At 44.9% G+C, this 26,719-nt stretch overlaps 1 protein-coding gene across 1 annotated transcript in view; it reads left to right on the top strand.

The window, feature by feature from the left end:
* Positions 1-26,719, top strand: part of LOC109879957 (contactin-5) — a 611,325-nt gene that overhangs the window by 150,223 nt on the left and 434,383 nt on the right. Inside the window, exon 2 of the mRNA XM_031791310.1 lies at positions 24,880-25,002. Within this exon, the coding sequence (XP_031647170.1) occupies positions 24,948-25,002 (55 nt within the window). The 5' untranslated portion in view covers positions 24,880-24,947. The remainder of the gene's footprint in view (positions 1-24,879; positions 25,003-26,719) is intronic.

The following is a 26,719-nucleotide window of genomic DNA, read 5'->3' as shown; positions in this document are numbered from 1 at the left end:
AGTAGTGGTAGTCATAGTAGTAGTAGTAGTAGCAGTGGTAGTAGTAGTGCGATAATAGTAGTAGTAGTAGCAGTAGTAGTAGTGTTAGTAGTAGTAGTAGTCGTAGTGATAATAGTATTAGTAGTAGTATTAGTGATAGTCGTAGTAGTAGTCGTAGTAGTAGTAGTGTGATAGTAGTAGTAGTAGTCATATTAGTAGTAGTAGTAGTAGTAGTGGTAGTAGTAGTGTGATAGTAGTAGTAGTAGTAGCAGTAGTAGTAGTAGTAGTAGCAGTGGTAGTAGTAGTGTGATAGTAGTAGTAGTAGTAGTAGTAGCAGTGGTAGTAGTAGTGTGATAGTAGTAGTAGTAGTAGCAGTAGTAGTAGTAGTAGCAGTGGTAGTAGTAGTGTGATAGTAGTAGTAGTAGTAGCAGTAGCAGCTGTTGTAGTGTTATAGCAGTGGGGAGTGCCATTGACAAACAGCATGGTGTCACTCCCTGAAGGCCTGTCATTATACCACATCAATACACATCATTAACATGATCACATTCAAATGAGGACTGCAGGAGTGCACGGCTAACCTTGACTATTAAGGAAAATATCAATATTGCAAGCTCGTATAACACGTTGTGCATAATCAGGCATGGGGGACTATGGGGATGCTGATGAAGATGCAAGCAATACGGCTCGGCCGCTGGCCGCTAGAGCTAAACCCTGGAGCTAACAAATGGCACCCTATTCCCTTTATAGTGTACTACTTTCAGACAGAGAACCTAGGATGACTCCCAAATGGCACCCTTTTCGCTTTACAGTGTACTTACTACCTTTGACCAGTGCCCACACAGGGACCACTGGGCTCTGGTCAAAAGTAGTGCACTCTATAGGAGATATTTTGCTATTTGAGAGATTCACCGTCCTGTAGGTTTTTCGCTCCAACCCTAATCTAGCGAGCCTGATTGTAATAATTATCTGGTTGATAAGCAGAACCAGGTTAGTTACACCTGGAGTTGGAGTGAAAACCTACAGGGAGGTGATGCTCTAGGCCTCCTTGGTTGGGGACAGATCATCCACAAACAGTAGACGTTTTGTCTTGACAGAGTCTAGTATGTTGAGGCTGGGTGCTGCAGACTTATAGTGCCCTCGCCAACTCATTGATGTACACTGAGTATACCAAACATTAGGAGCACTTTCCTAATATTGAGTTTTTGGCCAATTTTATCTGAACACTTGTTGTTTGTGTACATTGACTGTATAATATCGTATGTTTTTAATCCAACACCACTTTCCTTCAATTTATATAGCAGACCCTCATGTCAAAATGAGTCAAAAGCTTTTTAGAAATCAACAAAGCATGAGAAGACTTTGCCTTTGTTTTGTTTTGTTTGTCAATTAGGTTGTGCAGGGTTGGGTTAGGGTCAGGGTCAGGGTTAACCTGTTGACGCATATCCCACGGTAGTTATTGGGGTGACTTTTGTCGTTTGGGGTGATCATTCCTAGGTTCCAAATATTGGGGAAGGTGCCAGAGCTAAGGATGATTTTAAAGAGTTTAAGTATAGCCAATTGAATTTTGTAGTCTGTTTATTTTATCATTTCATTTAAGATACCATCAACCCCACAGGCCTCTTTTGGTTGGAGGGTTTGTCCTGTAGTTCATTCAATGTAATTGGAGAATCCAGTGGGTTCTGGTCGTCTTTAATAATTGATTCTAAGATGTGTAATTGATCATGTGTATGTATTAGCTGTTTGTTCTTTGTTGTAGAGCCAATCAGACTGGAGAAGTGGTTTATCCATACATCTCCATTTTGAATAGATCTTTGTGTTGATGTTTGTTTAGAGTTTCCAATTTTCCCAGAAGTGGTTAGATTCTATGGATTCTTCAATTACATTGAGCTGATTTCTGAAGTCCTTTTTTCTTAGTGTATTTCTGTACTGTTTTAGTGTTTCACCATAATGAAGGTCTTCGGGGTCTCTGTGTATTTGGTTGGATAGGTTTCTCAATTTCTTTCTGAGGTGTTTTCCTCTCTCTCTCTCTCTCTCTCTCGCTCTCTCTCTCTCTCTATCACTCTCTCTCTCTGTGATGCAAAGACAAGTAGCCCAATGATTCATTCAAAAACTAGAGTGCAATGGACCAAAAATTAAGCAACTTTCTGAAGAGTCAACAACAGCATGGGAAAGCCCCGGTGCATCAGGGTTCCGGGAAGGCCTCCAGGCCAGTCGCTCATCCCCATCAGTGGGCTGCTTGGGCCAGCTGTTTGAGCTCTCTAACAGCTGGTTGTTGTGTGGAGTGAAGACTGACAGCGGTATGGAAAGCAGCAGGAAAGGTTGTTGTTATGTCGACCAGTAAATGCTAAGGCAAGAATGGGTGTGCAAATCAGGTAATTAAAAAGTAAAGATTCTTGGCACAATTACGACATCATGGAATAGGCTACCTTGAATATCAGACATTTCCTCCAGGGACTTTGGTCCTTGAAAAGCCATTGAAGTTATGGAAGTTCTACTGCTACAATATAGTTATTCTGTGATTACATTTTTGATCAGCTTTTATGACAAATGTAGGCGCTTTGGTTTGTTTCCCTCCAATTGACGGGTGTTTCACTAGTCAGCTAGTTGAAACTTTGTTGTAGACTTAGACCATCCAATTAAGTTGTTTTTCTATTTTAAAAAAAAGTCTGATTTTTAGAGCGAAACCTGAAAATATGAGCAAGTCAAGGTCGTTCTCCCTGAGAATTTAGTTTTTCTGTCCTCTAGAGGATTTGACAGAAAAGAACACATGGCACTTTGACATCTGCAATAAATAAATGTTCCACTTTATTTCAACAGTCTGTTTTATTTGCTGTTACAGTAAATCTATTCAAATCCATGTAAGAACACAAGGGCATGCTAATGTAAAAGACGGCCAGTCATTTAAGCCTGGTTCTGTATGGAATGCAGGCATATTATGGGACACAGGCCAGGTCATTATCAATTATTTAAAAAATGTGTGCGACCAAATCATTTGCTGGTACCACCAACTGAAAAAGTGCAAAAAGTTTATTTAGAACCCTGCCTACCTGTTAGAAACTCAGCAAAAGAAGAAACGTCCCTTTTTTGTGACTCTGTCTTTCAAAGATAATTTGTAAAAATCCAAATAACCTCACAGATCTTCATTGTAAAGGGTTTAAACTCTGTTTTCCATGCTTGCCCATTGAACCATTAACAATTAATGAACATGCACCTGTGGAACGGTCATTAAGACACTAACAGCTTACAGACGGTAGGCAATTAAGGTCACAGTTATGAAAAATAAGGACACTAAAGAGGTCTTTCTACTGACTTTAAAAAACACCAAAAGAAAGATGCCCAGGGTCCCCGCTCATCTGTGTGAACGTGCCTTAGCCATGCTAAGGTATATCCGAACATCACACCTGCTGGACAGGTACAGGATGGCAACAACAACTGCCCGAGTTACACCAGGAACGCACAATCCCTCCATCAGTGCTCAGACTGTCCGCAATACGCTGAGAAAGGCTGAACTGAGGGCTTGTAGGCCTGTTGTAATGCAGGTCCTCACCAGACATTACCGGCAACAACGTCTCCTGGCCCAGACAGGACTGTCAAAAAGTGCTCTTCACTGACGAGTCGCGGTTTTGTCTCACCAGGGGTAATGGTCAGATTCTCATTTATTGGCGTAGGAATGAGCGTTACACCCAGGCCTGTGCTCTGGAGTGTGATCGATTTGAAGGTGGAGGGTCTGTCATGGTCTGAGGCGGTGTGTCACAGCATCATCGGACTGAGCTTGTTGTCATTGCAGCCAATCTCAACGCTGTGCGTTACAGGGAAGACATCCTCCTCCCTCATGTGGTACCCTTCCTGCAGCCTCATCCTGACATGACCTCCAGCATGACAATGCCACCAGCCATACTGCTCGTTCTATGCATGATTTCCTGCAAGACAGGAATGTCAGTGTTCTGCCATGGCCAGCGAAGAGCCCGGATCTCAATCCCATTGAACACGTCTGGGACCTCTTGGATCGGAGGGTGAGGGCTCGGGCCATTCCCCCCAGAAATATCCGGGAACTTGCAGGTGCCTTGGTGGAAGAGTGGGGTAACATCTCACAGCAAGAACTGGCAAATCTCGTGCAGTCCATGAGGAGGAGATGTCATGCCGTACTTCATGCAGCTGGTGGCCACACCAGATACTGACTGTTACTTTTGATATTGACCCTGCCTTTGTTCAGGGACACATTTTTCCATTTCTGTTAGTCACATGTCTGTGGAACTTGTTCAGTTTATGTCTCAGTTGTTGTTTCTTGTTATGTTCATACAAATGTTTACACATGTTAAGTTTGCTGAAAATAAACTGAGTTGACAGTAAGAGGAAGTTTCTTTTTTTGCTGAGTTTATATGTAAAGGATGAACACTGACGTTCTGTACATCACCTTGGGAATAGTTGATGACACAGCAGGACAGAGCCGAGTCCTTTTACGGCGTACATTTTTCCAAGGTAAAGTATAGAACGGAGGCAGTTATCCCGCTTGTTGCCAAAGAAAACAATATGAAAGCACACATTTTCCTGAAGAAATACTTTTTGCTGATATTTACATTTTTATAAGCAAATTCATACCTGCTCATATTTTGGTTGCTGGTCGTTGTTTTGATTAGTTCGATATTTACAGACACTACCCAGCCGTTCGTTCTTTATATTCCATTGCCATGCTCATTGACAACGTTCTTATCCCTTGCTAACACAGTCACGACCTCCGCAAAGTATCTGTTTTCTATTGACATTCATTTGGATACATCCATAACAATGAGCTGATAATGCCCCTATTGTGGCTGGCATAGCTTGAAAAGTTGACCTTCTCGTCAGGACACTTGTCATCACTGAGTGTTATTTACGAGGAGATCATTGCATATCAAACACTAGGCTTGAAGCTAGCAAAATAGTTTGTTGCTAGCAAACCTGCCAATATGACAACCAAATTATAAAATATCAGTTGCTGAAAACAGCTGGTGAAACTAGACATGTGTGGTAGGAAAAACTAATTCAAATCAAAAAACTAATCATTTGCTAGCTACATTTTTTCCTCATTAGCATATTCAATGTATCCTATTTCAGTTTGTGTGGTTGTTCGTTTAGCTTTGTGTAACTTTGTAGCAAGTACGGTCTGCATGTGTAGGCGCTTATTGCTTCATGATTGCAAGGTGCCCCGATATCTTTTCCAACTGTCCTGACAATATCTCTTACGTTAGTTTGTTTTAATGTACATTCAAGAATGCAATTCTAACCAATCAGAAATGAGTGCTGTGGGATATATACTGCATATACCAGACAAAAGTTTGGACACACCTTCTCATTCAATGGTTTTTCTTCATTTTTTACACTTTTCTACATTGTAGAATAATAATGAACACATGAAAACTATGAAATTACACATACGGAATCAAGTAGTAACCATAAAACTCAAACAAATCAAAATATATTTTGTATTTGAGATTCTGCAAAGTAGACATCCTTTGCCTTGATGACAGCTTTGCACACTCTTTGCATTCTCTCAACCAGATTCACCTGGAATGTTTCCGAACAGTCTTGAAGGTGTTCCCACATATGCTGTTGGATGCTATTCCTTCACTCTGCAGTCCAACGCATCCCAAACCATCTCAATTGGGTTGAGGTCGGGTGATTGTGGAGGCCAGGTCATCTGATGCAGCACTCCGTCACTCTCCTTCTTGGTCAAATAGCCCTTACACAGCCTCGAGGTGTGTTTTGAGTGATTGTCCTGTTGAAAAACAAATGATTGTCCCACTAAGCACAAAATCTCCAATTTTGACTCATCAGACTAAAGGACAGATTTCCACCGGTCTAATGTCAATCACTCGTGTTTCTTGACCCAAGCAAGTCTCTTCTTCTTCTTATTGGGGTCCTTTAGTTGTGGTTTCTTTGCAGCAACTCGACCACGAAGGCCTGATTCCTCTGAACAGTTCATGTTGAGACATGTCTGTTATTTGAACTCTGTGAAGCATTTTTTTCGTCTTCAATCTGAGATGCAGTTAACTCTAATGAATTTATCCTTTGCAGCAGAGGTTACTCTGGGTCTCCCTTTCTTGTGGCGGTCCTCATGAGAACCAGTTTCATCATAGAGCTTGATGGTTTTTGTGACTGCACTTGAAGACACTTGCAAAGTTCTTGAAATGTTCTGTATTGACTGAACTGTATGTCTTAAATGAATGATGGACTGTCATTTCTCTTTGCTCATTTGAGCTGTTCTTGCCATTATATGGACTTGGTCTTTTACCAAATAGGGATATCTTCTGTATACCACCCCTACCTTGTCACAACACAACTGATTGGTTCAAACACATTAAGAAGGAAAGAAATTCCACAAATGAACTTTTAACAAGGCACACCTGTTAATTGAAATTAATTACAGGTGACTACCTTGTGAAGCTGGTTGAGAGAATGCCAAGAGTGTGCAAAGCTGTCATCAAGGCAAAGGGTGGCTACTTTGAAGAATGATTGTACTCCAATGGTTCAATGATCAGTGTGTACTCCAATGGTTCTATGGTCAGTGTGTACTCCAATGGTTCAATGATCAGTGTGTACTCCAATGGTTCTATGATCAGTGTGTACTCCAATGGTTCTATGATCAGTGTGTACTCCAATGGTTCTATGATCAGTGTGTACTCCAATGGTTCAATGATCAGTGTGTACTCCAATGGTTCTATGATCAGTGTGTACTCCAATGGTTCTATGGTCAGTGTGTACTCCAATGGTTCTATGGTCAGTGTGTACTCCAATGGTTCTATGATCAGTGTGTACTCCAATGGTTCTATGGTCAGTGTGTACTCCAATGGTTCTATGATCAGTGTGTACTCCAATGGTTCTATGAACTTCCTCACCATTTTAGATAGGCATGCTCCGTTCAAACTAAGAACAGATACAGCCCTTGGTTCACTCCAGACCTGACTGCCCACGACCAGCACAAAAACATCCTGTGGCGGACTGCAATAGCTTCGAATAGTCCCTGCGATATGCAACTGTTCAGGGAAGTCAGGAACCAATACACGCAGTCAGTCAGGAAAGCTAAGGCCAGCTTCTTCAGGCAGAAGTTTGCATCCTGTAGCTCCAACTCCAAAAAGTTCTGGGACACTGTGAAGTCCATGGAGAACAAGAGCACCTCCTCCCAGCTGCCCACTGCACTGAGGCTAGGTAACACGGTCACCACCGATAAATCCATGATTATCCAAAACTTCAACAAGCATTTCTCAACGGCTGGACATGCCTTCCGCCTGGCAACTCCAACCTCGGCCAACAGCTCCGCCCCCCCCGCAGCTACTCGCCCAAGCCTCTCCAGGTTCTCCTTTACCCAAATCCAGATAGCAGATGTTCTGAAAGAGCTGCAAAACCTGGACCCGTACAAATCAGCTGGGCTTGACAATCTGGACCCTCTATTTCTGAAACTATCCGCCGCCATTGTCGCAACCCCTATTACCAGCCTGTTCAACCTCTCTTTCATATCGTCTGAGATCCCCAAGGATTGGAAAGCTGCCGCAGTCATCCCCCTCTTCAAAGGGGGAGACACCCTGGACCCAAACTGTTACAGACCTATATCCATCCTGCCCTGCCTATCTAAGGTCTTCGAAAGCCAAATCAACAAACAGGTCACTGACCATCTCGAATCCCACCGTACCTTCTCCGCTGTGCAATCTGGTTCCCGAGCCGGTCACGGGTGCACCTCAGCCACGCTCAAGGTACTAAACGATATCATAACCGCCATCGATAAAAGACAGTACTGTGCAGCCATCTTCATCGACATTGCCAAGGCTTTCGACTCTGTCAATCACCATATTCTTATCGGCAGACTCAGTAGCCTCGGTTTTTCGGATGACTGCCTTGCCTGGTTCACCAATTACTTTTCAGACAGTGTTCAGTGTGTCAAATCGGAGGGCATGCTGTCCGGTCCTCTGGCAGTCTCTATGGGGGTGCCACAGGGTTCAATTCTCGGGCCGACTTTTTTCTCTGTATATATCAATGATGTTGCTCTTGCTGCGGGCGACTCCCTGATCCACCTCTACGCAGACGACACCATTCTATATACTTCCGACCCGTCCTTGGACACTGTGCTATCTAACCTCCAAACGAGCTTCAATGCCATACAACACTCCTTCCGTGGCCTCCAACTGCTCTTAAACGCTAGTAAAATCAAATGCATGCTTTTCAACCGTTCGCTGCCTGCACCCGCACGCCTGACCAGCATCACCACCCTGGATGGTTCCGACCTTGAATATGTGGACATCTATAAGTACCTAGGTGTCTGGCTAGACTGTAAACTCTCCTTCCAGACTCATATCAAACATCTCCAATCAAAAATCAAATCAAGAGTCGGCTTTCTATTCCGCAACAAAGCCTCCTTCACTCACGCCGCCAAACTTACCCTAGTAAAACTGACTATCCTACCGATCCTTGACTTTGGCGATGTCATCTACAAAATTGCTTCCAACACTCTACTCAGCAAACTGGATGCAGTTTATCACAGTGCCATCCGTTTTGTCACTAAAGCACCTTATACCACCCACCACTGCGACTTGTATGCTCTAGTCGGCTGGCCCTCGCTACATATTCGTCGCCAGACCCACTGGCTCCAGGTCATCTACAAGTCCATGCTAGGTAAAGCTCCGCCTTATCTCAGTTCACTGGTCACGATGGCAACACCCATCCGTAGCATGCGCTCCAGCAGGTGTATCTCACTGATCATCCCTAAAGCCAACACCTCATTTGGCCGCCTTTCGTTCCAGTACTCTGCTGCCTGTGACTGGAACGAATTGCAAAAATCACTGAAGTTGGAGACTTTTATCTCCCTCACCAACTTCAAACATCTGCTATCTGAGCAGCTAACCGATCGCTGCAGCTGTACATAGTCTATTGATAAATAGCCCACCCATTTTCACGTACCTCAGTGTGTACTCCAATGGTTCTATGATCAGTGTGTACTCCAATGGTTCAATGATCAGTGTGTACTCCAATGGTTCTATGATCAGTGTGTACTCCAATGGTTCTATGATCAGTGTGTACTCCAATGGTTCTATGGTCAGTGTGTACTCCAATGGTTCTATGATCAGTGTGTACTCCAATGGTTCTATGATCAGTGTGTACTCCAATGGTTCAATGATCAGTGTGTACTCCAATGGTTCTATGATCAGTGTGTACTCCAATGGTTCTATGATCAGTGTGTACTCCAATGGTTCTATGGTCAGTGTGTACTCCAATGGTTCTATGATCAGTGTGTACTCCAATGGTTCTATGATCAGTGTGTACTCCAATGGTTCTATGATCAGTGTGTACTCCAATGGTTCTATGATCAGTGTGTACTCCAATGGTTCTATGGTCAGTGTGTACTCCAATGGTTCTATGATCAGTGTGTACTCCAATGGTTCTATGATCAGTGTGTACTCCAATGGTTCTATGATCAGTGTGTACTCCAATGGTTCTATGATCAGTGTGTACTCCAATGGTTCTATGGTCAGTGTGTACTCCAATGGTTCTATGTCCACTGTGGACAATAGCCAGGGAGACTTGGATGAAGAGCTTAGACTCAGAGATGTTGCATGAGTTAGACACATAATGTCCATTGGGTCTATGGTCAGTGTCTATGACTGCTTAGTTAGGTTGCATTAGCTAGACAGATCGTGTCCATTGTAATCACCCCAATTAGAGAGGAGAAGTCTTCTAGGTCCCTTGGACATCATGTCAGTTCTGGCTGTAAGTTGTAAAGCTGTCCTAGGGAGGTCACAGCTGTGGAGCTGTCTGAGGTCTGTACCATTTTAATGCCTTCCCCTTTGGGAGAAATTATACGCCTGAATCTGCCTCTTTTAATTAATGAGGAACTCGGGGTTGTGTGCCAAACGTCACCCTATTCCCTATATAGTGCACTGCTTTTAGGTAGGGCACATAGGAAATAGGGTGCCATTTCGGACACAACCTTCAAAGGGCCGTGCTGTGTCACTTTATTAGACCAATCAACGTTTCAGCACTTGTCTTTTTTTTTTGAAAGATTTAAATCACTTGCTCATGTATAGCAATTAGCACAAGGAGTATAACATAAAAAAAGAACAAGATAATCATTTAGGAGTGGCAGTATTCCTCTCCAAGGTATGTGGGATGGAAGAATCGATAGGTGTGGCAGTATTCCTCTCCAAGGTATGTGGGATGGAAGAATCGATAGGTGTGGCAGTATTCCTCTCCAAGGTATGTGGGATGGATGAATCGATAGGAGTGGCAGTATTCCTCTCCAAGGTATGTGGGATGGATTAATCGATAGGTGTGGCAGTATTCCTCTCCAAGGTATGTGGGATGGAAGAATCGATAGGTGTGGCAGTATTCCTCTCCAAGGTATGTGGGATGGATGAATCGATAGGAGTGGCAGTATTCCTCTCCAAGGTATGTGGGATGGATTAATCGATAGGTGTGGCAGTATTCCTCTCCAAGGTATGTGGGATGGATGAATCGATAGGTGTGGCAGTATTCCTCTCAGACGTACAGTATGTGGGATGGATGAATCGATAGGTGTGGCAGTATTCCTCTCAGACGTACAGTATGTGGGATGGATGAAGAGATAGGTCTGACAGTATTCCTCTCCAAGGTATGTGGGATGGATGAAGAGATAGGTGTGGCAGTATTCCTCTCAGACGTACAGTATGTGGGATGGATGAAGAGATAGGTCTGACAGTATTCCTCTCCAAGGTATGTGGGATGGATGAATCGATAGGTGTGGCAGTATTCCTCTCAGACGTTCAGTATGTGGGATGGATGAATTGATAGGTGTGGCAGTATTCCTCTCCAAGGTATGTGGGATGGATGAATCGATAGGTGTGGCAGTATTCCTCTCAGACGTACAGTATGTGGGATGGATTAATCGATAGGTGTGGCAGTATTCCTCTCAGACGTACAGTATGTGGGATGGATGAATCGATAGGTCTGGCAGTATTCCTCTCCAAGGTATGTGGGATGGATGAATCGATAGGTCTGGCAGTATTCCTCTCAGACGTACAGTATGTGGGATGGATGAATCGATAGGTGTGTGAGTTTTCCACTCAGATCTACAGTATGTGGGATGGATGAAGAGATAGGTGCTCTAGTGCAGGGTGGATAGTATATCTTACCACTGCAAAGCTGACCATCGTGTCAGTCTGCCACTTCTCTGTACCTCTTTCAATTCTCATGTTTCAGCACCAATGGGGGTGGTCGGTCAAAGACACCTGGTGGTGTGTGACAGGACTGTATAATACAGCTCACTCACTCACTCACTCACACACGCACACACACACATACACACGCATGCTCACACACACACACGCGCACGCAAGCACACACACACACACGCATGCTCACACACACACGCATGCTCACACACACACGCATGCTCACACACACACGCACACACACACACACACACACACACACACACACACAGTCTTGTACAGCTAACCTTCTGGGGACACACAATTCAGTCACATTCAATATCATATTTTCCCTAAAACCTAAACCTAAGACTAACCTGTGCTCTTACCCTAACCCTAACCCAAAAACCTAACCTTAACCCTAGCCCTAAACCTTAACCCTAGCCCTAAACCTTAACCTTACCCTAGCCCTAAACCTTACCCTAGCCCTAAACCTTACCCTAGCCCTAAACCTTAACCTTAGCCCTAAACCTTACCCTAGCCCTAAACCTTAACCCTAGCCCTAAACCTTAACCCTAGCCCTAAACCTTACCCTAGCTCCTAAAGCCTTAATGTAATTCTAACACTAACACTAATTCTAACCTAAACCCTAAACCCCATAGAAATAGCATTTGACCTTGTGGCCTAACAGAATGTCCGCAGTTGGCCAAATATTTGTTTGTATCCTATTCTTGTGGGGACTTCTGGTCAAAGAATAGTTAAACACGTCCACACACACATTTCCTTCAACTCCCACTTGAAGAAACATTGACCTATTTAAATATTTTACCTCATGAGACCCACCCTGGCACTCTGCCCAATCATTGTATGTGTCCAGATTTCTCTATTGAGGCTTCTATCAAATTGAAGTTATTTGCCTTTTACTTATTTTAATTTTTTTTACATTTGCTAAAGGTACAGACTCAGAGCTTCTAAATGGCATATCATCCACTGCAGTTGGAGGAAACGCTGTGATAAACCTGTTATCCCACTTTAAGCTGCAATATGTAACTTTTTGGACAATAGAAATACGTTATAGATCTGTCACTCTCAACCCAACCAAATTCACAGAGAAATGTGTTATAGATCTGTCACTCTCAACCCAACCAAGATCTGTTCTTGTGGTAGATCTGTTCTACACCAGATTAACCTGAGACAGACTGGCTGACTGGCTGACAGGCTGACTGACTGGATCACTGGATGACTGGCTGCCAGGCTGACTGACTGACAGGCTGACTGGCTGACTGGATGACTGGCTGACAGGCTGACTGGCTGACAGGCTGACTGACTGGATGACTGACTGGATGACTGACTGACATGCTGACAGGCTGACTGACTGGATGACTGACTGACAGGCTGGGTGACTGGCTGACTGCAGCCCTAGCCTACATTACTTAACATACATCAGATTAACCTTAGACAGGCCGGCTGACTGGCTGGCTGACTGCCTGGCTGACAGGCTGACTGACTGGCTGGCTGACTGACTGACTGGCTGACTGGCTGACAGGCTGACTGACTGGCTCACTGGATGACTGGCTGCCAGGCTGACTGGCTGGCTGACTGGCTGGCTGGCAGGCTGACTAACTGACTGGCTGGCTGACTGCAGCCCTGGCCCACATTACTTAACATACTGTAAGGTTCTGTATATATTTTCTTAGTCAACCTTGTGTTGTTTCTTTGTGTTCTTGAACGTAGCCCTGTTTCTTTGTGTTCTGGAACGTAGCCCTGTTTCTTTGTGTTCTGGAACGTAGCCCTGTTTCTTTGTGTTCTTGAACGTAGCCCTGTTTCTTTGTGTTCTGGAATGTAGCCCTTTTCCTTTGTGTTCTGGAACGTAACCCTTTTTCTTTGTGTTCTGGAACATAGCCCTGTTCCTTTGTGTTCTGGAACATAGCCCTTTTTCTATGTGTTCTGGAACGTAGCCCTGTTCCTTTGTGTTCTGGAACGTAGCCCTGTCTCTCATTGATTTCACCTGTGTTAGTTACTCACCTGGTCTCATCAGCTCCTTATTTAGTTCAGTTCATTCTGTTTGTACCTTTGTGAGGTATTGTTCATTTTGACTCTACTGAGCCTTTTCCTAGCTTGTTTGTGAGAACCAGTTATAGCCTTCAGTACTAGATTTGATTCACCTGCCTGTTTGCCTACCTGTGTATGACCATTACCTGCCTGTGACCACGATTCTTGCCTTCAGCGAAGGCGAAATAAACACCTGCCACGCTCTGCACATTGATCTACACCTTTTTCTCCCTGAGTATTCATTACAGATACACCAGATTAACCTTAGACAGACTGGCTGACTGGCTGACTGCAACCCTGGCCCACATTACTTAACATACACCAGAGAATCTCTCTACACTACAGCCTCCCAAAAATCAGTTAGTCAGCCAGCCAGTCATTCAGTCAGCCAGTCAGTCAGTCAGCCAGTCAGCCATTCAGTCAGCCAGTCATTCAGTCAGCCAGTCATTCAGTCAGCCAGCCACCCATTTAGTCAGTCAGCCAGTCATTCAGTCAGCCAGCCAGTCAGTCAGCCAGCTAGTCAGCCAGTCATCCAGTCAGTCAGCCAGTCAGTCAGCCAGTCAGTCAGCCAGTCAGTCAGCCAGTCATCCAGTCAGCCAGCTAGTCAGCCAGTCATCCAGTCAGTCAGCCAGCCAGCCAGTCATTCAGTCAGCCAGTCAGTCAGCCAGTCAGTCAGTCAGCCAGCCATTCAGCCAGTCAGCCAGCCAGTCAGCCAGCCAGCCAGTCAGTCAGTCAGTCATCCAGTCAGCCAGCTAGTCAGCCAGTCAGTCAGCCAGCCAGTCATTCAGTCAGCCAGTCATTCAGTCAGCCAGTCAGTCAGCCAGTCATTCAGCCAGCCAGCCAGTCAGCCAGACAGTCAGCCAGACAGTCAGCCAGCCAGTCAGTCAGTCAGTCAGTCAGCACCAGCACCAGCAAGCCTGGAGGATATATTATTTCTGGAACCCTCCTCTCACCTGTGGAGAGTTTAATAAACTGGAGTGTATTACAGAGTTGTTGAGAGTTAATGGTTAGAAAGAGAAGGCATTGGGGTTATGGCGTTCTCTATGTGCCTGGCTGGTTGGAGATTCCATGAGGCTCGCGTTGATGAAATCACATCTTATTGGTCACATACACGTTTAACAGATGTTATTTGCCACATACACATCTTATTGCAGGTGTAGTGAAATGCTTGTGTTTCTAGTTCCAACAGTGCAGTAATATCTAACAATTCACAACAATACACACAACCTAAAAGTCAAATAATGTAATTAAGGAATATATAAATATTAGGAAAAGCAGAGTGGCATAGACTAAAATGCAGTAGAATAGAATACAGTATTTTCATATGAGATGAGTAAAGCAAAAATATGTAAACATTATTAAAGTGGCCAGTGATTCCAAGTCTATGTATATGGGGCAGCAGCCTCTAAGGTGCAGGGTTACGTAACTGGGTGGAAGCCAGGTAGTGGTGGCTATTTAACAGTCTGATGGCCTTGACGTAGAAGTTGTTTTTCAGTCACTCAGTCCCAGCTTTGATGCACCTGTACTGACCGCGCCTTCTTAGATGAATGCGGGGTGAACAGGCAGTGGCTCGGGTGGTTGTTGTCCTTGATGATCTTTTTGGCCTTCCTGTGAAATCGGGTGCTGTAGGTGTCCTGGAGGGCAGGTAGTTTGCCCCCGGTGATGCATTGGGTAGGTGTGTTTGTTACTAAGTAGCTACTAAGTTAATGTGTTTATTACTAAGTAGCTTTAATGTGTTTGTTACTAAGTAGCTTTAATGTGTTTGTTACTAAGTAGCTACTAATTAATTTTTAAAAACAATATTTATTTAACTAGGCAAGTCAGTTAAGAACAAATTCATGTTTACAATGACAACCTAGGAACACTGCCTTGTTCAGGGGTAGAAGAACAGACCTTGTCAGCCCGGGGATTCGATCCAGCAACCTATCGGTTACTGGCTCAACGCTCTAACCACTAGGCTACCTGCCTCCTCTAACCACTAGACTACCTGTCTCCTCTAACCACTAGGCTACCTGCCTCCTCTAACCACTAGGCTACCTGCCTCCTCTAACCACTAGGCTACCTGCCTCCTCTAACCACTAGGCTACCTGCCTCCTCTAACCACTAGGCTACCTGCCTCCTCTAACCACTAGGCTACCTGCCTCCTCTAACCACTAGGCTACCTGCCTCCTCTAACCACTAGGCTACCTGCCTCCTCTAACCACTAGGCTACCTGCCTCCTCTAACCACTAGGCTACCTGCCTCCTCTAACCACTAGGCTACCTGCCTCCTCTAACCACTAGGCTACCTGCCTCCTCTAACCACTAGGCTACCTGCCTCCTCTAACCACTAGGCTACCTGCCTCCTCTAACCACTAGGCTACCTGCCTCCTCTAACCACTAGGCTACCTGCCTCCTCTAACCACTAGGCTACCTGCCTCCTCTAACCACAAGGCTACCTGCCTCCTCTAACCACTAGGCTACCTGCCTCCTCTAACCACTAGGCTACCTGCCTCCTCTAACCACTAGGCTACCTGCCTCCTCTAACCACTAGGCTACCTGCCTCCTCTAACCACTAGGTTACCTGCCTCCTCTAACCACTAGGTTACCTGCCTCCTCTAACCACTAGGCTACCTTTCTCCTCTAACCACTAGGCTACCTGTCTCCTCTAACCACTAGACTACCTGCCTCCTCTATCCACTAGACTACCTGCCTCCTCTATCCACTAGACTACCTGCCTCCTCTAAATCAAATCAAATGTATTTGTCACATACACATGGTTAGCAGATGTTAATGCGAGTGTAGCGATATGCTTGTGCTTCTAGTTCCGACAATGCAGTAGTAACCAACGAGTAATCTAATCTAACAATTCTAAAACTACTACCTTATACACACAAGTGTAAAGGGATAAAGAATATGTACATAAAGATATATGAATGAATGGTACAGAATGGCATAGGCAAGATGCAGTATATGGTATCGAGTACAGTATATACACATATGAGATGAGTAATGTAGGGTAGGTAAACAAATGTGGCACAGTTTAAAGTGGCTAGTGATACATGTATTACATAAAGATGCAGTACATTATATAGAGTACAGTATATACATATACATATGAGATGAGTAATGTAGGGTATGTAAACATTATATTAAGTAGCATTGTTTAAAGTGGCTAGTGATACATTTATTACATAAAGATGCAGTACATGATATAGAGTACAGTATATACATATACATATGAGATGAGTAATGTAGGGTATGTAAACATTATATTAAGTAGTACTGTTTAAATTGGCTAGTGATATATTTTACATCAATTTCCATCAATTCCCATTATTAAAGTGGCTGGAGTTGAGTCAGTATGTTGGCAGCAGCCACTCAATGTTAGTGGTGGCTGTTTAACAGTCTGATGGCCTTGAGATAGAAGCTGTTTTTCAGTCTCTCGTTCCCTGCTTTAATGCACCTGTACTGACCTCGCCTTCTGGATGATAGCGGGGTGAACAGGCAGTGGCTCGGGTGGTTGTTGTCCTTGATGATCTTTATGGCCTTCCTGTGACATCGGGTGGTGTAGGTGTCCTGGAGGGCAGGTAGTTTGCCCCCGGTGATGCGTTGTGCAGACCTCACTACCCTCTGGAGAGCCTTACGGTTGTGGGCGGAGCAGTTGCCGTACCAGGCGGTGATACAGCCCGACAGGATGCTCTCGATTGTGCATCTGTAGAAGTTTGTGAGTGCTTTTGGTGACAAGCCGAATTTCTTCAGCCTCCTGAGGTTGAAGAGGCGCTGCTGCGCCTTCTTCACGACGCTGTCTGTGTGGGTGGACCAATTCAGTTTGTCCATGATTTGTATGCCGAGGAACTTAAAACTTACTACCCTCTCCATTACTGTCCCATCGATGTGGAGAGGGGGGTGCTCCTTTGTTTTGTTGACGTTGAGTGTGAGGTTATTTTCCTGACACCACACTCCGAGGGCCCTCACCTCCTCCCTGTGGGCCGTCTCGTCGTTGTTGGTAATCAAGCCTACCACTGTAGTGTCGTCCACAAACTTTATTTTTAATTTTTTTATTTCACCTTTATTTAACCAGGTAGGCTAGTTGAGAACAATTTCTCATTTGCAACTGCGACCTGGCCAAGATAAAGCATAGCAGTATGAACAGACAACACAGAGTTACACATGGAGTAAACAATGAACAAGTCAATAACACAGTAGAAAAAAAGTGAGTCTATATACATTGTGCGCAAAAGGCATCCGGAGGTAAGCGAATAATTACAATTTTGCAGATTAACACTGGAGTGATAAATGATCAGATGGTCATGTACAGGTAGAGATATTGGTGTGCAAAAGAGCAGAAAAGTAAATAAATAAAAACAGTATGGGAATGAGGTAGGTAAAATTGGATGGGCTATTTACCGATAGACTATGTACAGCTGCAGCGATCGGTTAGCTGCTCAGATAGCAGATGTTTGAAATTGGAGAGGGAGATAAAAGTCTCCAACTTCAGCGATTTTTGCAATTCGTTCCAGTCACAGGCAGCAGAGAACTGGAACAAAAGGCGGCCAAATGAGGTGTTGGCTTTAGGGATGATCAGTGAGATACACCTGCTGGAGCGCGTGCTACGGGTGGGTGTTGCCATTGTGACCAGTGAACTGAGATAAGGCGGAGCTTTACCTAGCATGGACTTGTAGATGACCTGGAGCCAGTGGGTCTGGCGACGAATATGTAGCGAGGGCCAGCCGACTAGAGCATACAGGTCGCAGTGGTGGGTGGTATAAGGTGCTTTAGTAACAAAACGGATGGCACAGTGATAAACTGCATCCAGTTTGCTGAGTAGAGTGTTGGAAGCTATTTTGTAGATGACATCGCCGAAGTCGAGGATCGGTAGGAGAGTCAGTTTTACTAGGGTAAGTTTGGCGGCATGAGTGAAGGGGGCTTTGTTGCGGAATAGAAAGCTGACTCTCGATTTGATTTTAGATTGGAGATGTTTGATATGAGTCTGGAAGGAGAGTTTACAGTCTAGCCAGACACCTAGGTACTTAAAGATGTCCACATATTCTAGGTCGGAACCATCCAGGGTGGTGATGCTAGTCGGGCGTGCGGGTGCAGGCAGCGAACGGTTGAAAAGCATGCATTTGGTTTTACTAGCGTTTAAGAGCAGTTGGAGGCCACGGAAGGAGTGTTGTATGGCATTGAAGCTTGTTTGGAGGTTAGATAGCACAGTGTCCAAGGACGGTCCGGAAGTATGTCGTAATGGTGTCGTCTGCGTAGAGGTGGATCCGGGTTCGCCCGCAGCAAGAGCAACATCATTGATATATACAGAGAAAAGAGTCGGCCCGAGAATTGAACCCTGTGGCACCCCCATAGAGACTGCCAGAGGACCGGACAGCATGCCCCCCGGATTGACACACTGAACTCTGTCTGCAAAGTAGTCGGTGAACCAGGCAAGGCAGTCATCAGAAAAACGGAGGCTACTGAGTCTGCCGATAAGAATATGGTCATTGACAGAGTGGAAAGCCTTGGCAATGTCGATGAAGACGGCTGCACAGTACTGTCTTTTATCGATGGCGGTTATGATATCGTTTAGTACTTTGAGCGTAGCTGAGGTGCACCCGTGACCGTCTTGGAAACCAGATTGCACAGCGGAGAAGGTACGGTGGGATTCGAGATGGACAGTGACCTGTTTGTTGACTAGGCTTTCGAAGACCTTAGATAGGCAGGGCAGGATGGATATAGGTCTGTAACAGTTTGGGTCCAGGGTGTCTCCCCCTTTGAAGAGGGGAATGACTGTGGCAGCTTTCCAATCCTTGGGGTCCTCAGACGATATGAAAGAGAGGTTGACCAGGCTGGTAATAGGGGTTGCGACAATGGCGGCGGATAGTTTCAGAAATAGAGGGTCCAGATTGTCAAGCCCAGCTGATATTTACGGGTCCAGGTTTTGCAGCTCTTTCAGAACATCTGCTATCTAGATTTGGGTAAAGGAGAACCTGGAGAGGCTTGGGCGAGTAGCTGCGGGGGGAGCTGTTGGCCGAGGTTGGAGTAGCCAGGAGGAAGGCATGGCCAGCCGTTGAGAAATGCTTGTTGAAGTTTTCGATAATCATGGAGTTATCGGTGGTGACCGTGTTACCTAGCCTCAGTGCAGTGGGCAGCTGGGAGGAGGTGCTCTTGTTCTCCATGGACTTCACAGTGTCCCAGAACGTTTTGGAGTTAGACCAAGGGCTGTATCTGTTCTTAGTTCGGCATTTTTTGAACGGAGCATGCTTATCTGAAATGGTGAGGAAGTTACTTTTAAAGAATGACCAGGCATCCTCAACTGACGGGATGAGGTCAATATCCTTCCAGGATACCCGGGCCAGGTCGATTAGAAAGGCCTGCTCACAGAAGTGTATTAGGGAGCGTTTGACAGTGATGAGGGGTGGTCCTTTGACTGCGGATCCGTACCGGATACAGGCAATGAGGCAGTGATCGCTGAGATCCTGGTTGTCGGAACTAGAAGCACAAGCATTTCGCTACACTCGCATTATCATCTGCTAACCATGTGTATGTGACAAATACAATTTGATTTGATTTGATTTGAAGACAGCGGAGGTGTATTTGGAGGGCCAGTTGGTCAGGATGACGTCTATGAGGGTGCCCTTGTTTAGAGATTTAGGGTTGTACCTGGTGGGTTCCTTGATGATTTGTGTGAGATTGAGGGCATCTACCTTAGATTGTAGGACTGCCGGGGTGTTAAGCATATCCCAGTTTAGGTCACCTAACAGAACAAACTCTGAAGCTAGATGGGGGGCGATCAATTCACAAATGGTGTCCAGGGCACAGCTGGGAGCTGAGGGGGGTCGGTAGCAGGCGGTAGCTGCCCACTGCACTGAGGCTAGCTGCCCACTGCACTGAGGCTGCACTCACCACCGATAGCAGTAAGAGACTTATTTCTGGAGAGAGTAATTTTTAAAATTAGTAGTTCGAACTGTTTGGGTATGGACCTGGAAAGTATGACATTACTTTGCGGGCTATCTCTGCAGTAGACTGCAACTCCTCCCCCTTTGGCAGTTCTATCTTGACGGAAAATGTTATAGTTGGGTATGGAAATCTCTGAATTTTTGGTGGCCTTCCTGAGCCAGGATTCAGACACGGCAAGGACATCAGGGTTAGCAGAGTGTGCTAAAGCAGTGAGTAAGAAAAACTTAGGGAGGAGGCTTCTGATGTTGACATGCATGAAACCATGCATGAAATGTACTTACCTACCCTCACCACCAGGGGGCGGCCCATCAGGAAGTCCAGTACCCAGTTGCACATGGGGGGGGGGGGGGGGGTTGAGACCCAGGGTCTCGAGCTTGATGACGAGTTTGGAGGGTGCTATGGTGTTAAATGCTGAGCTATAGTCGATGAACAGCATTCTCGCATAGATATTCCTCTTGTCCAGATGGGTTAGGGCAGTGTGCAGTGTGGTTGAGATTGCATCGTCTGTGGACCTATTTGGGTGGTAAGCAAATTGGAGTGGGTCTAGGGTGTCAGGTAGGGTGGAGGTGATATGGTCCTTGAGTAGTCTCTCAAAGCACTTCATGATGACGGCAGTGAGTGAAACGAGGCGGTAGTCGTTTAGCTCAGTTACCTTAGCTTTCTTGGGAACAGGGACAATGGTGGCCTTCTTGAAGCATGTGGGAACAGCAGACTGGGATAAGGATTGATTGAATATGTCCGTAAACACACCAGCCAGCTGGTCTGCGCATGCTCTGAGGACGCGGCTGGGGATGCCGTCTGGGCCTGCAGCCTTGCGAGGGTTAATACGTTTAAATGTTTTACTCACGTCGGCTGCAGTGAATGAGAGTCCGCATGTTTTGGTTGCGGGCCGTGTCAGGCACTGTATTGTCCTCAAAGCGGGCAAAAAAGTTATTTAGTCTGCCTGGGAGCAAGACATCCTGGTCCGTGACGGGGCTGGTTCTCTTTTTGTAATCCGTGATTGACTGTAGACCCTGCCACATACCTCTTGTGTCTGAGCCGTTGAATTGTGACTCTACTTTGTCTCTATACTGACGCTTAGCTTGTTTGATTGCCTTGCGGAGGGAATAGCTACACTGTTTGTATTCGGTCATGTTTCCGGCCATCAATCGACGGTTTCTGGTTTTGGAATGTTTTAATCGTTGCTATGGGAACGACATCATCAATGCACTTTCTAATGAACTCGCACACCGAATCAGCATATTCGTCAATGTTGTTGTTTGACTCAATGCGGAACATATCCCAGTTCACGTGATGGAAGCAGTCTTGGTGCGTGGAATCAGATTGGTCGGACCAGCGTTGAACAGACCTCAGTGTGGGAGCTTCTTGTTTTAGCTTCTGTCTGTAGGCAGGGAGCAACAAAATGGAGTCGTGGTCAGCTTTTCCGAAAGGAGGGCGGGGGAGGGCCTTATATGCGTCGCGGAAGTTAGAATAGCAATGATCCAAGGTTTTACCAGCCCTGGTTGCGCAATCGATATGCTGATACAATTTAGGGAGTTTTCAGATTAGCCTTGTTAAAATCCCCAGCTACAATGAATGCAGCCTCAGGATATGTGGTTTCCAGTTTGCAAAGAGTCAAATAAAATTTGTTCAGAGCCATCGATGTGTCTGCTTGGGGAATATATACGGCTGTGATTATAATCGAAGAGAATTCCCTTGGTAGATAATGCGGTCGACATTTGATTGTGAGGAATTCTAAATCAGGTGAACATAAGGACTCTAACCACTAGGGTAACTGCCTCCTCTAACCAGTAGGCTACCTGCCGCCCGATGAGTTGTTTGTAATGTGTGTGTTTCTAAGAAGAAACTAAATTGCTGGCAAGGTGTTTAAAATATCCTTGACTGTTTAGGTTTGTTTGAAAAACAGGTGAGGGAGATGAGGGAGATGAGGGAGAGATAATAGTCCATGTTTCAATGACTAGATAGCCTGCACATCAGTTAATCTGCCTGCACATCAGTTAATCTGCCTGCACATCAGTTAATCTGCCTGCACATCAATTAATCCTCCTGCACATCAATTAATCCTCCTGCACATCAGTTAATCTACCTGCACATCAGTTAATCCTCCTGCACATCAGTTAATCTGCCTGCACATCAGTTAATCTGCCTGCACATCAGTTAATCTGCCTGCACATCAGTTAATCTGCCTGCACATCAGTTAATCTGCCTGCACATCAGTTAATCTGCCTGCACATCAGTTAATCTGCCTGCACATCAGTTAATCTGCCTGCACATCAGTTAATCTGCCTGCACATCAGTTAATCTACCTGCACATCAGTTAATCTACCTGCACATCAGTTAATCCTCCTGCACATCAGTTAATCTGCCTGCACATTAGTTAATCCTCCTGCACATCAGTTAATCTGCCTGTGCCTACGCCACAGACAGCCTGAAGTGGATACATGTCCCACACAGTATCCCGTTCCCTTTATACAGCACAACATGTTTACCAGGGCCCTAGGGAGACATTTAGGACACCCTTTATACAGCACAACATGTTTACCAGGGCCCTAGGGAGACATTTAGGACACCCTTTATACAGCACAACATGTTTACCAGGGCCCTAGGGAGACATTTAGGACACCCTTTATACAGCACAACATGTTTACCAGGGCCCTAGGGAGACATTTAGGACACCCTTTATACAGCACAACATGTTTACCAGGGCCCTAGGGAGACATTTAGGACACCCTTTATACAGCACAACATGTTTACCAGAGCCCTAGGGAGACATTTAGGACACCCTTTATACAGCACAACATGTTTACATGTTGATCTTTTCCAGTGAAGCTTGTTCTCTGTAGACTAGAGAACCTTTCGACTAGAGAACCTTTCGACTAGAGAACCTTTCGACTAGAGAACCTTTCGACTAGAGAACCTTTCGACTAGAGAACCTTTCGACTAGAGAACCTTTCGACTAGAGAACCTTTCGACTAGAGAACCTTTCGACTAGAGAACCTTTCGACTAGAGAACCTTTCGACTAGTGAACCTGTAGACTAGAGAACCTGTAGACTAGTGAACCTGTAGACTAGAGAACCTTTCAACTAGAGAGCCTGTAGACTAGAGAACCTTTCAACTAGAGAGCCTGTAGACTAGAGAACCTGTAGACTAGTGAACCTGTAGACTAGAGAACCTGTAGACTAGAGAACCTGTAGACTAGTGAACCTGTAGACTAGAGAACCTGTAGACTAGAGAACCTGTAGACTAGAGAACCTGTAGACTAGAGAACCTGTAGACTAGAGAACCTGTAGACTAGTGAACCTGTAGACTAGTGAACCTGTAGACTAGAGAACCTGTAGACTAGTGAACCTGTAGACTAGTGAACCTGTAGACTAGTGAACCTGTAGACTAGAGAACCTGTAGACTAGAGAACCTGTAGACTAGTGAACCTGTAGACTAGAGAACCTGTAGACTAGAGAACCTGTAGACTAGTGAACCTGTAGACTAGTGAACCTGTAGACTAGAAAACCTGTAGACTAGTGAACCTGTAGACTAGTGAACCTGTAGACTAGAGAACCTGTAGACTAGTGAACCTGTAGACTAGTGAACCTGTAGACTAGAGAACCTGTAGACTAGAGAACCTGTAGACTAGAGAGCCTGTAGACTAGAGAGCCTGTAGACTAGATCACTGCAAGTCTGTTGTGATCTGTAGTGCAGAAAGGATGAGGATTGGCTCTGTCAGTCAGTCTGTCTGTTGTGAGTGGTGAAGACTGTGGTGCCATGTGGGAGGATGGAGAGGTGGAGAGGGAGGGAGATGGGATGGATAGAGAGGAGAGTGATAATGAAAGAGAGGGGATGGAGAGAGCGATGATGGAGAGAGACAGAGACACAGAGAGAGGATTACACAGATCCACAAAGAATTCAAAAACAAATCCAATTTTGATAAACTCCCATATCTACTGGGTGAAATACCACAGTGTGCCATCACAGCAGCAAGATTTGTGACCTGTTGCCACAAGAAAATGGCAACCAGTGAAGAACAAACACCATTTATTTTCCTTAACCATTTGTACATTGTTACAACACTGTATATATATATATATATACAATGTTATAGTTTTTATATATATATACATATATAATATAACATTTGTAATGTCTTTATTGTTTTGAAACTTCTGGATGTGTTATGTTTACTGTTCATTTTTATTGTATATTATCTACCTCACTTGCTTTGGCAATGTTAACACATGTTTCCCATGCTAATAAAGCCCCTTGAATTGAATTGAGAGGATGAGAGAGAGAGAGAGAGAGAGAGAGAGAGGCTGGTGAGGATATGGAGAGGAGGATGAGGAGGGAGGGCTGAGGAGAGGAGGATGAGGAGAGGATGAGGAGGGAGGGCTGAGGAGAGGATGACCGAAAGCCAACAGACAGACCGAAAGACAGACAGACAGAAAGCCAGACAGACAGACAAACCCTCAAATTCACACGCATGCCCTAATGTAACACTTTTACATTCAGAATATAAAGGGGGGGTTGGTAAATTCATCCAATGTCAACTTGTCCGTTGAAACAGCTTTAACTGGCAACAAGCAGTTGCATGTTGTTCTTGTTGTTTAATAGACAGCTTTAAACCTACTAACAAACAGTTGAATGTTGTTCTTGTTGTTTCCTAGGCACAGCTTTAAACCTACTAACAAACAGTTGAATGTTGTTCTTGTTGTTTCCTAGGCACAGCTTTAAACCTACTAACAAACAGTTGAATGTTGTTCTTGTTGTTTCCTAGGCACAGCTTTAATGAAGAAACAGACCTTCTAACAACGCTGCTGAAGGGGGGGACCCGCCTGAACAAGTATGGGGTCGCCATGGAAACCACTTCTCCTGCTGTCCGTCATCAGTGGCCTTTCAGGTACTGTAGTAGGAGATACCCACAATGCAATGCTCTGAGATAAGCTGAAGGTTTGCTTGCTCTTTTACGGCGATGTGCCGCTGTCACAGTAGATGCTCTGTTTGTCTGAGTGCGATGGTGCACACTGATTCCAACAGCCAGTCATATCAATAATAACAACATTTTCACGTTTTCTACCCGTTTAAAAATATATCCAGTTGAAGTCGGAAGTTTACATACACCTTAGCCAAGTACTTTTAAACTCAGTTTTTTACAATTCCGGACAATTAATCATGGTAAAAACTAGTTAGGATCACCACTTTATTTTAAGAATGTGAAATGTCAGAATAATAGTAGAGAGAATGATTTCTTTCAGCTTTTATTTCTTTCATCACATTCCCAGTGGGTCAGAAGTTTACATACACTCAATTAGTATTTGGTAGTATTGCCTTTAAATAGTTTAACTTGGGTCAAATATTCCGGGTAGCCTTCCACAAGCTTCCCACAATAAGTTGGGTGAATTTTGGCCCATTCCTCCTGACAGAGCTGGTGTAACCGAGTCAGGTTTATAGGCCTTCTTCCTCGCACAGGCTTTTTCAGTTCAGCCCACAAATTTTCTATCGAATTGAGGTCAGGGCTTTGTGATGGCCACTCCAATACCTTGACTTTGTTGTCCTTAAACACGTATTATTGCTGGGGGCAGTATTGTGTAGCTTGGATGAATAAGGTGCCCAGAGGTGCCCAGAGTAAACTGCCTGCTACTCAGTCCCAGAAGCTATGCATATTATTAGCATATTTGGATAGAGAACACTCTGAAGTTTCCAAAACCATTTGAATTATGTATGAGGAATGCTAATTATGAGATTTCTGTTGTTTGAATTTGGCGCCCTGCACTTTCACTGTCTGTTGTCATATCGATCCCGTTAACCAGATCGCAGCCATAAGAAGCAATTTTGCCACAACTTTGAAAGTATGCTTGGGGACATTGTCCATTTGGAAGACCCATTTTCGACCAAGCTCTAACTTCCTGACTGATGTCTTGAGATGTTGCTTACTAACTGAAGTAGCTAGAGACACTCTACAGAGCTGCCTCCAGGCCTACTAACTGAAGTAGCTAGAGACACTCTGCAGAGCTGCCTTCAGGCTAACTGAAGTAGCTAGAGACACTCTGCAGAGCTGCCTTCAGGCCTACTAACTGAAGTAGCTAGAGACACTCTGCAGAGCTGCCTTCAGGCCTACTAACTGAAGTAGCTAGAGACACTCTGCAGAGCTGCCTTCAGGCCTACTAACTGAAGTAGCTAGAGACACTCTGCAGAGCTGCCTTCAGGCCTACTAACTGAAGTAGCTAGCCAGAAGTTTCTTTCTCTGACTGTTCAGGAGGAAAAATACATCTCTGTCTGGGAGGTAAATAATCTTACAATAGCCGAATTTCTTTGTCATTTCTGTTGTATAACAATGTGTTGCTGCTGCTGCTAATGCTGAAGTGGTGCTAGCTGCTCTGCTGCTGAGTCCAATCCTGCTACACAATAGCCATGCAGATACCAGGCGGTATAAATACCTTAGTCCTTTGATACCTGCTACTGTAGAGAACCATGCTGGTGGTACCTGATACCTGCTACTACTGGTGATACCCCTGCTACTGTAGAGAACCATGCTGTTGATACCTGCTACTGTAGAGAACCATGCTAGTGATACCTGTTACTGTAGAGAACCATGCTGGTGATACCTGCTACTGTAG

Source organism: Oncorhynchus kisutch, linkage group LG15 (assembly GCF_002021735.2).
Source record: "Oncorhynchus kisutch isolate 150728-3 linkage group LG15, Okis_V2, whole genome shotgun sequence".
Lineage (NCBI taxonomy): Eukaryota > Metazoa > Chordata > Actinopteri > Salmoniformes > Salmonidae > Oncorhynchus > Oncorhynchus kisutch.
Note: the sequence above shows the minus strand (reverse complement) of the source record. Positions and strands in the feature narration are given on the sequence as shown.